General features: G+C 42.1%; 1 protein-coding gene across 1 annotated transcript in view; it reads right to left on the bottom strand.

The window, feature by feature from the left end:
- grm8b (glutamate receptor, metabotropic 8b) overlaps positions 1-18021 on the bottom strand; it is an 88162-nt gene that overhangs the window by 8573 nt on the left and 61568 nt on the right. Inside the window, exons 7-9 of the mRNA XM_026366588.1 lie at positions 15751-15951; positions 6975-7114; positions 5956-6891 (exon numbers count right to left, since the gene is read on the bottom strand). Coding sequence (XP_026222373.1) covers positions 5956-6891; positions 6975-7114; positions 15751-15951 — 1277 coding nt within the window. The remainder of the gene's footprint in view (positions 1-5955; positions 6892-6974; positions 7115-15750; positions 15952-18021) is intronic.

Below are 18021 nucleotides of genomic sequence, written 5' to 3'. Positions count from 1 at the left end.
TCAGAACTCACGTCAGTAGAGACAACGTTTGAAAGAGTGTGAAGATGTTTGAGTCCAAGAACTGATTTGACTTTAGAGCTCATTTCAGACCAGACAGTGAATTTTTCACTTCGGTTTTCTCTCAAACACTGAATTTCTCGCTCCACAAATAGACATCCAGCTTGATAAATTATGTGGTGAGAATCTGACAAAGCAACAGACGATTACTAATTAATTACACTGAACAGTATGACAGAAAACCTATTTCCATCACCTCCATCAAGTAGAAAGCCCCGTCGTCACAAGTACAACCTCGTGAAAATGTCATGTACAAATGAAGATGTGCAGCGTGGACAGAGATCAGCACGAGGCCAGTTTCAGAGCCACGTTTCACTGGGAACCTTTATTTTGTCACTCCTACACACGACAGAGGAAGAGAGCAGGTTTCCAGCAGTAATGGTTTGCAGTGACCAAGAGGGCAAACGTTATCATTAAGCACAGGAAGTAAACAACTGATTCCCCTAAAGGAGAAATGCACTGACTTTACACATCAAAGTGTGTTTACAGGTGTTGGGGAACAGAAGTGCATATGTAAAAAAGTTGTATAAAGTTTCTGTGTGAAGTCTGATCGTCGCTGGGTCTGAGGCGTAGAAGCCTGAAAAGAAAAAGAAAAAGAACTGCGGCTCATCAGCGCTCAGGGCTACAGGCTCCAGGCTACCTGCAGGAAGCACAGCAGACCCACACCTTTGACTGTTGGTGGTTGAGTTGTTTGGACCATGAAGAAGATAAAAGGCTTCCTGAGCCTCACAACAGTTCTATACTGTTTGGATGCTTTACGTTCACTCTTCACTCTTCTCATTACACCTTTCTCCTTAAGGAGGTAATTACGGATCTTAACTAATTGACAATCAGCTCGGCTAACGTGTGTTTACACGATTCCAAACCGTGCACACCCACATGCTGCAGCTTTGTATTTAACACATGTAAAACAAGACGCTGCAGTTTAACAAGAGGGCGGCTCCACACTTTGGAGGGATTTACAGACCACCCAGCAGCGAGCTTATCCTCGGTGGCTGCACACAGCTCTCCAGAAATGACACCCTCACAAGTGCAGTTACACAGTGTTAAAAAGGAATAGGTGACTCCTGAATGTGCATCTGGCTCCTCAGTCAGTCAAGAACCAGACTTTAAACAAGGCAGAATCTGCTGTTTTACAGCTCCACTATATCCTGGACCTGACACTGAACACAAGAGATCAAACTGATCTCAACCCTCCATCAAACTGACAGTTGCCTCTGGGCTTGAAACCACTAAATCTGTATTTTTTTTTTCTTTGCCACACAATTGGCACAACGCAGGAACATAGTGATGCACAAAACCAGAACAGAGCAGTAATCTGAGTTATACCACCGTCAAGTTCACCTGCGGTATGTCAACCAGTCATGATGAGGATGTATGAGATTAAGAAGTCATTTAATGGGTTAATAGAAAAAACAAGGAGCTTCTGGTTGTTTGATGAACATTAACTCATTAACTAAACGCTCTGTTTTCTGTTGAGATCATCTGTTCATGTTTCTGTCATTTCAGTAACGAGGAGCCATTTTTTATGACCTAATATTTTTTCTTTCTTATACAATTCACAGTGCACAGCCTGGGTCTACATCACAATTACTGGAGCGGTTTCAATATGTTTTACAGCCAAATCGCTCAGCGTTAGGAAAGGCAGAAAGGTCAGACATTAAGCTCAGAATTAATGTCACCACTTCAGAGGTGTGGTTCACCTGCAGTATTTCACTGAACCGGCCGCTCGGCTCTCATCGCTCGCTCCTGCTGCTGTCATAGAACTGAAACTGCTCTTTTTATCTATTTTGTCGTTCGCTCACTCATCGTTTTGATGGAGCACAGTGAAGCTGTCATTCCAGGAGTAAGCATTACAGATGACAGGATCTCCTCATAATCAGAATGCATGGAACTCAGTTTATTCTTTTTTTAAATCTACTGATCACTGTGACCTGAGCTGTTAGCGTGCCGACACACGTCCTATTATCCATAACCTGATTATGATTTATCCTGCAGAAGAACATGTTATAATGTTTGCCACTAATATAATTAGCCTGGTACCTCATTTGTTATTTTTATGAGTCTGTGTGATGAAGCAGGACTTGGTTCTCTGTGGCCTGGTGCCCTGTTAGCAACTGAGTATCTCACCTGTGCTTAAAGCTGAACTGAACGAACTCGGCAGAGAGAGTCTGAAGAGTGGAAGTCGAGCTGTCTGACCACTCAGCTCCTGTGTATTCACATCTCTGAATAAAGTTTACCTTCTGACTGTTGACATTTAGCTTTAAGAGCAGCTCCTACATACAACTTCAGCTTGATGTTGGATTATACAGTAGTTTTCTTTTTTCAGTGTCATCCACAGAAAGATGCCGTTCACCGTTAATAAAATACTTTTCTAATGAACAATGTTCTCTTGATGCAGATACAAAAATTAATTCAGACTCTACTTACACCTGAACCTCGTGTAGTGTTTTACTATATTAAAAATCTCTATCTGTTTATAAAGCAGCAGCTATTTCTGGAGGAAACCACTCAACATTATATTATAGTTTGTTATACACCTTGAATAGATTCTAAATAGAAGCACTAAAGCGTTGCCATGCAGATCTTTGTTGCAGCTAATTGTGCTAGAGCACTACAAACAATATATGAAAGTGTCGTAGTTATTTTTAAGTGTCTTGTTTTGCAAAAATGGGTTCAGTTTGAATGATTTTTAAAAAATCAGCTGGATTTAAGTGATTATGTTCATTTACCTGCTTTTATGAAGCCTGTTACTGTGAGAAGACACAAACAATGTTGAGCGAATAATGACTAATAATGCCCGAGGTGTTTCTTTTTCTACATAGTGTGGAAGCTCTGAGGCTTTAAAACAAACCATCCGTCTACTGTGATTGCAGAAAAGCAGAAAACACGCTCATTTTTCTCCTTATAATTGGACATGTTCTTAGTAAAATGTATTATGTTTCTTTTGGCAGAGTTGTTTTCGCTTGTGTCTGTTCTCTAAAACCTCGAAGGGGAAGGTTTGATGTGACACCTCCGTCTGTTTTGGGGACAGTGATACAATCTTCATCTGAGCATGTCTGAACATTCAGGCTGAATCTGCTGTGTCAGTCATTTCTCTGGGTGAAAATAACCTGAGGTAAAACTGAAACCGCTGTCGGCCATTTCTAGTCCTTATTAGATCCGGGTATCAGAGGACACCTCAACATTCCAGTTACTCAGCTGTTCTTATCATTGTGTAACAAAATGTCCTAAGCTTGAAGGTCCAGGTACATCTGGCTCATGTGTCACGCAACCCAAGTAAGGGACTTAGAAGAACTGGATAAGTCAGGCTTAAAGATTAAAGATTGTTTCCATTAACTCATTCAACGGTCACAGTGCAGAACGATCTCACACAAAGTGGTGCAAACAGATCAGCGCCACTCACAGTCCGCGTTTCAACAAAATCACATGAATCCCAGAGTTCGATGAAACTGATTCATAAACTTAAAGAGAAACGATGGAAAAGGTGAGAGGGAAAAATAACTGGAGCTCCTAAGACAAAGACACAAACACAACCCACAGAGAGCGGGTGGTGTTGTATTAAAGCTAACAGTTAGATGGTGTAGTGGTAACATCGCCGCCCTCCAGTAGTGGCCCTTAGACCTCCTTACACTTACCCTGACTTTGACTCTCACTTGTAAGTTACTTTGGACAAAATGACTAAATGTTACGTAAATGACAGAAAACCAACCGTCCAATAGTCTGATCAACAGACAGAAATACCACAAACAGTCAAACTTTAAAAATAAGACGTCTATAGATAGAAAGACAGAAGTTTCAACATCTCAGCAGAGTAAACACCATCTGATCTGATATTTAACCTTTGTGGAGTCATGATATTGTCCTACCTGACATCACGTGTGTCAGCAGGTAGTGTTTGGTACGGGCTCTACTCAACTTTATAGGTTCTACGTCAGCTACAGCTGTGACGGTGTCCATCAGCTCCACACAGTCCAGTCCTGATGTCCCTTCACCAGCAATTTCACAGTTGTCTACTGTCCTAAGTCAGTAGACTTCATCCTAGACCCTCCATGATTACGTGCACAAAGCTTCTAATAGATGATGATAGTTTAAGTGGTGCACCCCCCACCTACCTACAGTACAAACAGACAGACGTCATTTTAATGATGTATATAAGAAGACTGCAGTGGAAACAAAAGACAGATGCTCCTGTCACATCGACAGGCTCAACGTTCGGACAAACGGGCCACAAACCAGCCTTCAAAGCAAAGTGTACTTTTGGGGAGAGAGGAGGGTGAAGGGGCACATGAGGAGAGAGTTGGAAAAGCAAAGGTCTAGGTCTGAACTTCAGAAGAGGACACTGGCTCACTCTCAGCATCCCCAAAATAGCAATTCTGATACAACTGAAATGTTTTTCCTCTTTCACAATAAATGAATAATAAATATGAAGAAATCACTGGAACGTTCCTAATTTGAATCTCTCTCTGTCAGAGTCAAACAACTGAGATATAACATCTTCAGAATCTGAACAGTAGCAGCAGAAAACGACTGATAAACTATATTTAGAGAAAATCTCTGTGAATCACCCCACCTGTCCTCCAGATCTCCCCACAGACATGATAATGAGCAAAATCCCCCATCTGTCATCTTGCTTACAGCAAACTCAACCCAAAAACTGTTGTCTGAACGAGCTAAATTTAATTCTGCTCTAATTAGTTTTGTGACAAGAGACTTCAGAGCAGGCTGGGCTGAGCCTGTGGTGATCAGAAACTAATCAATCATCAATCAGTCAGTCAGCCGTGTCTCTGAAAACCAGAAATCGTTAACATGTATAGAGAAGTAATGAGATGTCACACCAGGCGTTTCAGCTCTGTTATTAAAACAGCAAAGTAGGTACTTCTCCTCGTGCTGAGCACGTGTAGAGAACGGATGAGGCCAGGTTTAAAGAAGCCTGGTTTAGGGGAAGAACACTTTTTTGAACGCTTATCATCATTGTTGAAACATCATGTCAATAAATAAATAAAAGCAAATCAACTTTTAGAATAAACACCTTCAGTATTAGCAGTAGTTCAGCAGAGTGTCGCTGTGTTAATGTGTAAATACACGTTTAATGAAGAGCTGATCTTCTGTTTCAACTTAAACATTATTTTCATGTTCACTTTTTTGTACACTGAGCATCTCTGGCACAAACATTTTTATTTTCCTTTAGGGACACCAGTGGCCCTAAAAATAAATGTAAGCATTGGGGCCCTGGCTTCATTTTATTAACTCGCTCCCTCAGTGGCCACTGGTGGACTCAGCCTTGCTGACTATAACACAAATTAGACTGGCTATTTCTAGCCTGCTTGTCGCTACAGCAGATTTTAAAGTTGTAAAGAATTATGGCTCCAACTGTCAGGGTTTGTACCTGTTACCAATCCTCAGTGGGTCAGTGAATTAAAAAACAATTAACTAATAAACCCGGTATCTACAGTGTAGCTCACGTCAATATAATGTTTACTCTGAAAATCACTGCACTCATTCTGTCTTATTCTCTTGCAAGTACATGAGCGTACATGCTGTGCCTCCTCTCTCTCCCTCTCTCTGTACATTCCTTCCTTCTTCTAGGTCATCCATCATGGGAGGAGGCTGTATAGCCCAGGTCCTGATGGTCTCCCTGGTCATGTTCTGTCTGTTGCTTGTTAAGGTCTGCAGTCCATTCCTCTCTCGTATTTCCAGCTTTCCCAACCAGTCAAAGCAGATGACCGCCCACCCTGAGCCTGGTTCTGCAGGTGGGAGATTTTCCTCTCCAATGTTGCCCAGAGACTAGCATCGCAAACTGCAGGACTCCAACATCATTGTGTAGATGTTGCTGACAGTGAACATTTCCATGTATAAACTGTGATGATGCATAATTTATGAGAGAAGCACACTTACCCGCTCTGCCGACTGTGCCGTGCCAAAGAAGATGGGGATGAAGGCCAGCCAGATGATGCAGGTTGTATACATAGTAAATCCAATGGGTTTGGCCTCATTGAAGGTCTCTGGCACACTACGTGTCTTGATGGCATAAACAGTGCATGTGACCATCAAGAGGATGCTGTATCCCAACGAGCAGATGAGTGACAGGTCAGAGATGTCACACTTGAGGACTCCACGAGCATTCAGGGGATCCTGTGTGCGCTGCTCTCCATAATCCACGAAGGTGTGCGGTGGGTCGGCAGCAAACCACACAAAGACGCCCAGCAGCTGAACTGAGATGAGGGAGAAGGTGATGACCAGCTGGGAGGCAGGTGAGATGAAGCGGGGCGCCGTAACTGCCTTTTTACCCTGCTCAAAGATGCGGTGGATGCGGTTGGTCTTTGTGAGCAGTGCGGCGTAGCTGAAGCACATACCGAGGCCCAGGAAGATGCGGCGGAAGGAGCAGACGACAACATCAGGCGCAGCAATCATGGGAAAGGTGATGATGTAACACAGAAAGATGCCTGTCAGCAGCACATAGCTCATCTCCCGCCCAGAGGCACGCACAATGGGAGTGTCGTTGTAGCGCACAAAGGTGACGATGACGAACGTGGTGGCGATGATGCCCAAGACGGAGATGAAGACGGGCACCAGTGCCCAGGGGGAGTGCCACTCCAGCTTAATGATGGGGATAGGCTGGCAGCTGGTACGGTTCTGGTTGGGTCTCTTCTCATAGGAGCAGAGCTCGCAGGTGAACTCACTGGCTTGGAAGTGGTAACCCTCGCAGCGCTCACAGTGCCAGCAGCACGGGACGCCCTTCACCACCTTCTTCCTCTCGCCGGTCCGACACGGCAAGCTGCACACTGAGAGCGGCAGGGAGGTGTCGCCTGTGGTCCACTGCAGGGCCTCCATCTGAGGAGAGGAAGGAGAGAGGCCGGTCAACATTCACTTCAAACTGAACGAACAGTAAACTGTGGGTCTGTTTGTGTCCTTACGTTTAAAAAAAGCTGGTTGGTCCAGTGTCCGATGACCTTGTACTCTGCAGTTGACCTGTTGTTGATCTGATACTGGAAGATGTCGTAGCGCCCTGGAGCGTCCCCGTTCTCGTTAAAGGTGACAGGAGTCCCCGCACTTCCTGTAAAAACACAGGGCAAACAAACAACTCTGGGGTCAGATGTTGTCATCGGACATAACTTCACCAAGCACCTCCTGGTTTGTCATCATGTCCTGACTTTCTTTTTAGCTCACGAGTTCAACCAGGGAGGCACCTGAATGTAAATCTGGGTTCATTTGCTCAAACGACTGGTGCTGGCAGAACAGTCTAAATAACACAGCAGAAGTTTCTTTTACTACACAGTAAATCTGGAGCATCCAGGGTTCCTAAGCGTCTGGGGCCCCTGGGAAGTTACCTGATTTTCTTACTTGGATAATCCAGCCTGGTTTTGACTGCTTCACTTGTCAGTATGATGTGCACAGTGAATCAGAAGACATGAGAAATGATGCAGCCAGATGAGGCCGGTGTGTGTTGCACTACAGTGAAATGTGACAGATGTGTCTCCACCCTCTTTGTTGTCTTTTAAAGCAGCCGGCGTCTGTTTCCTCTAGTTTTTTCCTGATATTGTCTCAAGATTTTCTCTCTCAGTCTGACTCATCTTAACACAGGTTTCCCTCTGGCCTGAGACCAGACAACTACAAAGACATCTTGCTGCCATATGGACTAAATAAATACCCTTCTGCCAACTTAAAATGACTGACACTAATACAAAATTATCTTAACGCAGACACTGTGATCTCTAATGGTGATTGTAGGCAGACTCATGGTTGCTGTCCTGCACAGTCCAGCTAATTGTTACTTAGCAAACAAACAAAATTTAAATTTTCACACTTAAGTGTGAAATTTTAATCCAGTTACTTGGTCATTTGTGCACTGTTAAGACGATATGTCACACAATTTCTGTGAGGAAAGAAAATCAAATGTTTCATGAGCAACAAGCAAATGTACTCATATCTACCAGCTCCATGCAGGTGACCGTAGCAGGTACACGCAGAGCCATTTGCATTGTTTTTGGACTGGGGGGAAACCCACGCAGGCTCGGGAAGAACATACAAACTCCACACAGATGTGATTAAACCCAGAGTCTTGTTGCTGCACCACCATCTAACATTAGTACGACTATATTATCAGCATATTTGGCCACATGGGCTATGAAATGATTTCCCAAACATTCAGTTCTTCCTTCTTCCTAAACTGTCCTCTGTCTCTTTTTTTCCAGCTACTGTGTCCACTGTGCTGTGCTCATACAGTAGTGCTGTATTACACGCCACAGGGCAAATTTAACAGTGGGGACAGCCGTCTTGGAGCTGCTGAAGCAGAGCGGAAGAGCAGCAGATTGGAGCTAAAGAGCAGAACAACATAAAAAAAAACCAGATTCATAATGAAGTGAGTGGGCAGTGGTTTGATTCTCGCTCCTAACCCGATTTCCTTCTTCAACATGAATAAAACCATCACAAATCACATCAGCATGGTGATGAATCACCGCAGCTCGCCGCAGGATGTAGAACTCCCTCTGCCTTCCACCACCCCTGCCCGCCCCTCCCTTCCCCACTCCACTTCATTGCACTTCAGAGAATCTGTGTTGATACTGAATTAACATCCTCGCTCCACGTTATTTCCAAACATGGTAATTGTGATAACTTGATGTGACACATGCAGGAGCATTGTCATTAAACACAATGAGATGACCCACAAACAAACAATCTGTTCTTTAGGATAAGAAGCAGATGTGAGAATAATCCAGAATCTGAATTAAAGAGACATTTGCTCATTTACATTAAACAAAACATATTTTACATTTGGAAATTAACACAGAAAATCACTGCATACTTTCCATCTGACGTCTATTACTAATAAATTCTGTCTAATTCCAGAACCTGCTTAGGAACCATCATGTTTTTAAGTTATCTTTGGTGTCAAAGGAATCCACTGATTTATTAAAAACAGGAACCGCTAACAGCTAATTTAACCACCACATTTCAAAATGCAGACAGATCTTTTCAGAGTGCATTATAGTAGAAAAATATTCTTCTCTTAGCTGTAGACGACTAACTGTTAGATCTTAGTGAGATCATATTTCTCCTATGTTAGCTTCTCTCCATTGGCTCCCTGTAAAATCCAGAATTGAATTTAAAATTCTTCTCCTCAAATATAAACCACTTAATAATCAAGCTCCATCTCATCTTAAAGACCTCATAGTTCCATATTTTCCCAGCAGAACTCCCTGTTCCGTCCAACCGGTCGAGGCAGATGGCTGCCCACCCTAAGCTGGTTCTGCTGGTTTCTTCTGTTAGAGAGTACATCCTCTCCACTGTCACCCAGTACTGCTCTACAGGTACTGCAGTTTTTGTCTCATGCTTTCTAATATGACCTCTTGAGACTTTATTTTCAGGCTGCTGACACTTTCCTCCTACTGCTCTAAGCACTTTGTCAGCAAATCACAACAGAAAGAGACGTGATCCTCTATTAATCCACCTGTTTGACCCGAATAGATCAGACAGCTGCAGCTCTTCTTCGCTTTGCTCACAGGAAGTGAGTAGCACTCTGAAACATAATGGAACAAGGTTCTCTGAGTTTTATTGAACTGATCTCCTGTATCATTTGCTTTCAGGGACCTTGGAGGATGGCATGGGCCCCAGAATGGATGAGGTGTCTTGAGGATATTACATCTGAATGTACACTTTCTGCTACCTCTGCACCTGTCCTTTACATTTACTCTCATTCCTTCACTCCTTGTTTTACTGTCTTCCACTTCATTCACACATCTCAGTCTCACACTATCAATTAATCAAAGGTGAATATTACAATTCACATTCTGTAACTAAATTATATTCATATTTATTTTGTTAGGTGACATAATCAGAGCAGAACAAAGGTGATTGATGAACTACAATTAAATCATCAATATACCATTATTTTCTGTTTCTTAAAATATGTGATTGAGAACAACAAAATATATTCTAATCTATTATCTACTATACTATGGATGCACATTGCCTCCACAAACAAAAACTGTATGTGTGTGACTGTGCAGACAAACCTATGAACTTAAAGATCAGGTTTGCCCTGGTGTTCTAGTTCTTGGCGACAGCGTCCCACTTCAACATCTGGATGCTTATCTCTCTGCAGAAAAACACACTGTTTGGAAGAATGTCGAACTACTTGAACAATGAGGAGACATCTCCTCTTTCCACTGTTCCTCAGTTTATAAAGGCTGTACTGTATATCTGAATTGAAGTCACAGCAGGAGATCAGCTCCTCACATATTCATGACTTCACTCACCTACAGTTCCTTCCCCCTCTTTCTCCCCCTCTACCACTAATCTGACTGTCAAGGGTTTTTCCTCTCGTGCTGTGGGGCTAGGTCGTGCTGCAGCCCCCTTAAAATGGCAACAACAAGCTGTTATCATCTCTTAGTAAGCATCGCTTTCCAAATCAATCAGTGGGGAATCTCCCTGGCGTCCTCCCCGCCGCTCTCCCCCGCTCTGCTGATCGTGTCCAAACAGGACGTTATTACAAAGGCCTCATGCAGATGGCGTTAGCACGACAAGCACTAACATTAGCACAAGTGTCTCGAATAATAAATAAGCACATGAGCGATTGGCACACGATTACCCTCCCCCCACCCCCCCGGCTGCTGCCACCATACATGCTGCTTTTTCCTGGATGCACCACATTTGATGTAACACAGCTGCCTCACGTTCAGAGAGGTGACGCAGAATAAAACAAAGAAGCAGCTCGAGTTTGATTTGTATGTCAGCGTTTGATGTATGTGAAGGTTCAACCAAGCATCATGACGTTCACAGATCCACTCTGGAAAACCCCAAACACAATGCGACGTGTGTGTGTAGGACTTGATAAGCTCAATCAGGCTCAAACCACGCATGAGCAATATACTGCTCAGCCAGGGTTCAGCAGCGATGCACCTGTGCTGCTGCAGCACACAAACTAAACCCTGCACATTCACTGACGGGTTCTGAGAGTCTGGATGTGGTCTGATAGCTGGACCCACTTTGGACACTGTGTTTCGTTAAGCTGAGGGTCTTTCTCCTCTCTGTGTGTGACACTATAGACATCAATAAACATAAACTCCTCCACTCCAACCATGCAGGTTTGGTTAATTAGTGAGTTATTAGTTACTTGTCTCTATCTGTTAACTCTAGATGAGTTGATGGGTGATTTGGCTTCAGTTAACCTGCAGCCCTCCACACAGGGTACTTAGTAAAGCTAATGGATGAATGACAGAATGTCAAGTCTATCTACCATCCAGTACGATGAAGTAAGGACCAATAAGTAATAACAAGCTAACAGTAATAATATAATAATTATTGCCAGTGTTACATCTTATCCTGTGAACCCTCAGATTCTGCGACCTGTAACAATGCAACAAAATCATCTTCACATAACTGATTAACTACTCAAACAGTTTCTGCCTGTAACATTAGTATGGTTTTTAAATCCTAGATCAGCAGAGTCGCACAGGATCCTGAAAATCTAAAGCTAAGATACAGAGATCCTGAATCTTGAAGGTTTCTCTTCCAGGTTTTCATCTGAAATGCGACTAATCTGCCAGACTTTGCTTTAACTCACTGAACAAGGCAACAAACTGTTGAGCGTTTAAAAAGCACAACATGCCGTCCTGAACCCGGCTTTAACTGAGCACAGATTTACTGTTTCAGCCCTGCGGGTGAAATTCACTGCTGATTCAATGTTTAATGTCTCTCCTCCTCCTGCAGAAATAACACCTAGCAGCTCTTCACATCCATCAGGCCAGGCGCAAAGATGAATCCCTGAGAGCTCAACACATCAGCCACAAAATCTGCTCCATCTCCTCCCCTCTCTGTTTCATTTTTGTGTCCTATATCTCTCTGTGCTGAGGGGTGCGGCGCTTATATACTGTATAAGGGAAAGTCTTCGCTCTGACTTATTATTTAGCAGAGGATCACAGTGGAGTGTTTCCTTATTCATCGATGCAGTTGTAGTTAGATTTTATTCAGTTTTTACTTCATTAATTTTATTTACTCTTCAGCCAAAGGAGATTGTCGTGACTCTAAAACAATGTATTTTAAACATGTTGAAATTGCAGGAGTTTAGTTCAGATCAAACTCTCAACGGTGAAAATGATGAAAAAGAAAATGTCGCTTTAATAATTAATGAAAATAAGGCCAAAGATCTCTGTCAGCTACAGCAGCGACTTGGTTTCAAATGAAAACAGCACAGGAAAGATTACAGTAACTGAGATGTAGCTGAGATATAATAAAAACAATAATGTAGATTTTTTTTATTTTATTTGTTTAGAAACTTCTCTATTGTGACTTTGATATTGTTCTTGTTAAATCTGTGGTGTCATCCACAATATACAAATTCCAACCAATAAAAAAGTCCACTCATCAGAAAAGTTGGAATTAGGTTCAGGATACACACTTATCACAGGATCATTTCATAGCATTCATTTGTCATTTGCACCTGATTTATTCGAGGTAAATGGAGGTTTGAGTGGAATCACGCTGCGCTCTGCTGCACTTCACTATATATTTATATAGATGGAGGAGAGGCTCTAGGACATGAAGCCCTTTAGCACAATATTCCCTGTTATTTCTGTGCAGGTGCTACTATAGAAGTTGCCTATGTTGATGATAATCTAATTATAATAATCGGCTCCATTTGCGTCACCGCTTAGCACCAAAATACACAGACAGGCAAAACTAAAAGGAAACCGCTGTGACACTCGTCACTATAATCAGCAGCCCAGTTAGAGGCGTCGCACTTGCTCACTTTTTACTTGCTTAGCCTCTTAATAGCGTCGTCTGTGCAGCATTATTACAGTTAGTGTTTTACTGATTGAAGGAATGCTGTGCAATGATACATTATACTGCATTTAAAGGCCCATGTAATAATTGAGAATTTATTTTCAGACCACCTCTCTTTGTGTAGTCACAAAGCTGCAATAAATGTTCATGTGGAAAACTGTTTTCTGCAGAGACAAAGGACGAATTTAAAAAGTTTGCTCCAGTTTAATATCCTCAGTCTGCTGGTTTGGTTTCCTCTGTTTTTCTCCCCTTCTTTTTCTTGTAGTGGCTTCTTTAGTAATTTGTTCTGGATTATCCAGTGGCTTTAGTTTCATTAGGAGACCTTTGAGGGAGTTTGGTTTGGCATTATGTGATTATTTTGTGTATTTAAATGGTGTCTGAGAAAATCAACAATCACACTCACCTTGAAATAAAAAAGTCCCATTCAGCTTCAGCGGGAGTGAAGAAACTAAAGAATGTGTCTGGAACATGTGTTTTTATTTTCTGCTTTAAATGAGACAAATTCTCCTCACTGAGTCATGAAAAGGAAGTCAGCCTTGGCGATAAATGCCAGCGTTCAGAAGTAAGAGGAGGAAAATGGGTTTTATTAAAGCTTTTGTGAAAGCAACAAATGGCCTTGATTCAACCAGAAGAGAAAGTTCATCTCACATGTGAACGCACAGGGACGTGACATAAGCACAGCGGAAGAAAACCAAACAAACGCTCCCACGCTGGGGTGTTTTCATGTGTTTAGAACCACGACGTATCGATCATAACCGGAGTAGATGTGTGTTGATTATGATGATTGAGGGGCGTGGCACAGCAGCCGAGCAGTAATTGGTGGTTCGATTCCCAGCTGCTCCGTGTGTCCTTGTGCAATCATTCATCCCAACCACACATTTTGAGAGGAGGCTGTTTCAGCCACAGTAACATATTTGAGTTGTCTCTAGGTTTGAGAGTCCAGTCCACTGTTTACCTAAACAAATATCGATTAAAAATGAATCTGAATTGGTTTAAAAGAGAATGTGACGTAGCACGACGGGCTAGAGAGAAGATGTATGACTCTGCTGGAGTAGTTGAACGACACAAACACACGAGTGATGCTGTTTAGTTAGTTTTGTTGTTGTTGTCTTTTATCCTTTTAAACAACAATCTGGCAACATTTGTCATTTTAACTGCTGAAAGCAACAGAGAGCCAAAGTCAATAAGTCACATCTGGGATAGCCTCCAATGCTAATGGGGGCAGGAGATGAATGAGTAGGTGGAGTGGAGTTGCTGGTTTGGAGTCTCAAGCTCGCAATAGACTGATTTCCAGAACGTGCATGTTGCAGCTTTAAAGATGCAGAATCAACCCCAGTTGTATCATATCCTACTCTAAAATCAGCCTTTGTACCACTTTAACAATCATATATTTGATGAAGAATTATTGCTTTTATGCTACTTAACATCTAAAATAACTTAAAGATCAACGTTTTAAATTCGTCTCAAAAATGAGACATTTACAGCAGACAGTACGAACCAATCAGGGTGCAGCATTTTACTTGTGTTTACTCAGCATTATCTATATAGGGTAATATGAGGACATTATATATATGACATAGCATCAGGTAACATTAAGAAAGCAGCTATCTTAAGCTAAATGTGCCTTGGTGCTGTTATCTGTGACTTCATACTCTACAGCTGTGTGTGTGACATATCATCAGACTGCAGCAGCTCCTACTGAGTAGAGAATAAAGAATGTGGAAACAGGAGGGAATAAGACTTGGCCACCGTATTTGGTGTTTAATAATGAGTGGAAGATTCCCCGTCGACGGTGTCAGCATTCACACTTTCTGCTGACATTGGCCTCCACCCGCCGGGAGGTTGACTACGACGAGAAGAGGTTGGAACGCAACAGCAAGGAAGAGAGGGAAGATGGAGAAAAGGAGGAAGGAAGAAGAGGTTAATGAGGAAGTGATGAGTCATGTCCTCTGGTGATGAGATGGGGGAAAATGGCACCTGGAGAACACCTGATGGTTTCTCCTTTCTGAATCGTCTCGTCTTCCTCAGTGTTTCTCCATCTTTTCCAGCCGTGATCTACTTCCTGCTTCACCTCACATTCATGACTCCAGCCATTCGCTTACTCGTTATTTGTTTTGATCTCTCTAATCTCGACATTCCTGATGCATTTTCATTAGACCTTATGTAGAACTATCAGTCTGCACCTGAACCCACAAACAAAATCAGTCTGTAACAGCTACAAATCACTAGACACACATTTTAGTTCTTTTTAGTTCATCTACCATGATCTGAATTATAAAAACATCAAGTTTCCACTCACTAAAAGGAAATAAAATGTTTGTTTTCTGGTCATGGTTCATTAATAAAACCCTAACCGCCTGTGAGATGTCTCTCCGGCTTGGCTTCTGACAGCACTACTATCTGTAACCGTGCTCACAGACGGAGCTGTATCACAGTCAGGAGATGTTTAGCATTCAGCACCAGAGCTGAGAACATCAGAGCAGCAAGAAAAGTAAAAGAAAAAGAAAGTAAAGAAACAGTCCGTGCACATCACCGCTCTGCCCTTCTTTTCTGTTGTGCTTCTCTATTTGCACTACAGTTAGGAACTTCTGAACAAGACTTCATTTGTAAAACTTTGTTGCTGCGCTGTTTCGCTGTGTTGCATAATGTAAAGTGAATAAAGACATCTGATGCTTCCTCTGACAACCTGGGTTAGAGTCTCCATCAATATAAAACACTTTAAAAAAACCTTTCCCTACGTAAATGTCTATATATCTAAAAACAGCACAGTGAAGTCATACTGTACGTTTCTCTAGCAAATAGAGGAATTAGTGTGATGTTCAACATTTACATTATTAGATATTATTCATCTGGAAAATACCTCATATATAATGATGATGATGACAGAGACCTAACATCAGCTCTTACCGTTGAAGCTGACGGCACGGATGTGGGCCAGCAGCTCTTTGCCATCGATGTTGGCCATGCGTGGACACAGGCCGGGGTATCCTGCACAGTGCTCGCGGTGTATTTGGTGAAGCGCGTGTGCCATGGCGTATACAGCATCCATCACAAACTGCACCTTCCCCTCCTGCTCGTAAGTGGAGTCACGGCCGACTTTCTCCAGACCTGAAAAAGAAACAAAGAGGTGTCAAACTGATAAAAACTGACAGACTGAAAGTCACCAAACTTCATTTAACAGGATCAAGAGCTCCGGACCAGCTGCTGAGGGGAAGACGATGGTAACAGCTTCAAAGTCAAGACTTTCACTCTTTAATATCTATAGTGATGAAAAAAAAATAAATAAATATATATATATATATATTTTATTTATTTATATGTTCCTCTTTTGCCTTTACAGATGTCTTCTTGCCTTCAAGCTCGGCTCCTCTTCCACAGACCTGGGAGCTCCAGGGTCCTACACAGTATCTTAGCTGCTCCTTGGACCGCACTCGTCTGGACAGAGAGCTCAGATGTCCCAGTTTGGGGGTCATAGCCCCCAGTGTTCCTCTTTCCACATCTTCTCTTGTCTCTCTCTCAGCTCTTTGTACTATAAGCTACCTTTGATCCTTCTTCCTGATGGTCCCATCATTTGCGATTGTTTCATCTATCACTATGTCCGGTTGGTTTGTCCATCGTAGGATCACAGACATCAAATAAGGTAATGAGTATATAATATATTTTACCAAATAAGTAATTTATATTACAGCATCTCATAATTCTGAAAAACAAATGTTGTAAATGTACAAACTTTTCTTCTACAAATATTTTTGTAACTTTGAGATATAAATGATAATTAATAATAGAAGTTATGATTTTCTTATTATTATTTGTTCCTTGTTGAACACATTGAGTTTCCATACAGTGTGTTCCTGAGGGGTTCATCATCTGGGGATCTCAGATCAAATCACCCACAGGCTAATTAATCAATTAATCATCATCATTGTTAAGTTTGAGGGAAGAATATGAAAAAAACATCAAACATTTAAGAACAGTCAGAGTCCAGCTCTCTCTGCCTCCGTGTTTCCGTTTCTTTTGCCGTCTTAAGGTGTCAGAGTTTGTCCTTGCCGCCAGGCAGAAAGTAACTCACCAAGGATTATGGGAACGTGAAATTAGACACTTTTCCTGTTCCTAAGCCATTATCATAAAAAATACATTGGGCACCATCTCATTAGCCATGATTAAATAACAATGTGGAGAAGACAGAGTCGTATTTTATTTGAAAACTGTGTAAAGACCAAAAATTTTCACTGAGTAATTATCGTTATTAGAGTCGTGCGCCATCGGCAGCAAAGCGAAGAGGAAGGAGAAAGAAAGGTGGAGGAAACTAACTGCTGGACTGGAACTTCCATCAACAGACAAGACTCCTCTGGATTAATAGAAGCTTAGAAATGAAATCCAATTTAATTTTAATAGCAGGCAGGCGGTGGGAGATCTGTCCGAGGGGAGACATTTTCTCCAGCAGTAAAGACTGATTACACGTCTGTATGGCGGTAATGAATGAGCCTCGAATGGCGAGCAGAGAGCCAAGCATGTCAAACAGCCAAGGCAGAGCGGAGATGTACGGCCGACCTGTAGATTATCACTGCTTGCTGAAGATGAGTGTCTCCTCAATATTTAAAGAATTCAAAGTTCAAATGTTGCCTGAATGCAGCATTTTACAGCTTCGTTGAATTCAGGAAGCTTGGAGTTCAGTCTGAAGGTTTTCTGTCCACCCTGAAGAAAAGGCTTTCAGTTTGCTGGAAAATAGGTGAAAAGCTGAAGGAACGTACTTTCTAGTTGCAGGAGGTGTCGTTATCTTTCATTTCTATTCTGATTTGTTTTAAACACCTACTGAATGTGCAAATTTACGAAGCTTTACAGTGAGTTTGAGCTTATTTTCTACAGACCTCACTGCTCAGGTTCACTTAGGCAAAGCTCTAAAACACTAAACACTAAATGCTCAGCAGCAAACACTAGACACAGTCACAGAGAATATTTGGAGCATTTAGCAGCTAAAGAGCTAAATGCTGATGGTATGCCCCTGTTGTTCTTACTTGTTTGCATTGTCCCCAAGTGATTGCACCTTCGAAAGGTTCCAGAAGACTTGGTTTGGAATAAAAATAGCAGCTGCTGATTGGACCTAAAGCTGTAAAACAGATGTAGTGAAGGAAACTCAACTAACTATTGGTAAAAGTAAAGGAAAGTAAAAGTAAAAGT

This window comes from Anabas testudineus, chromosome 6 (assembly GCF_900324465.2).
Source record: "Anabas testudineus chromosome 6, fAnaTes1.2, whole genome shotgun sequence".
Lineage (NCBI taxonomy): Eukaryota > Metazoa > Chordata > Actinopteri > Anabantiformes > Anabantidae > Anabas > Anabas testudineus.
Note: the sequence above shows the minus strand (reverse complement) of the source record. Positions and strands in the feature narration are given on the sequence as shown.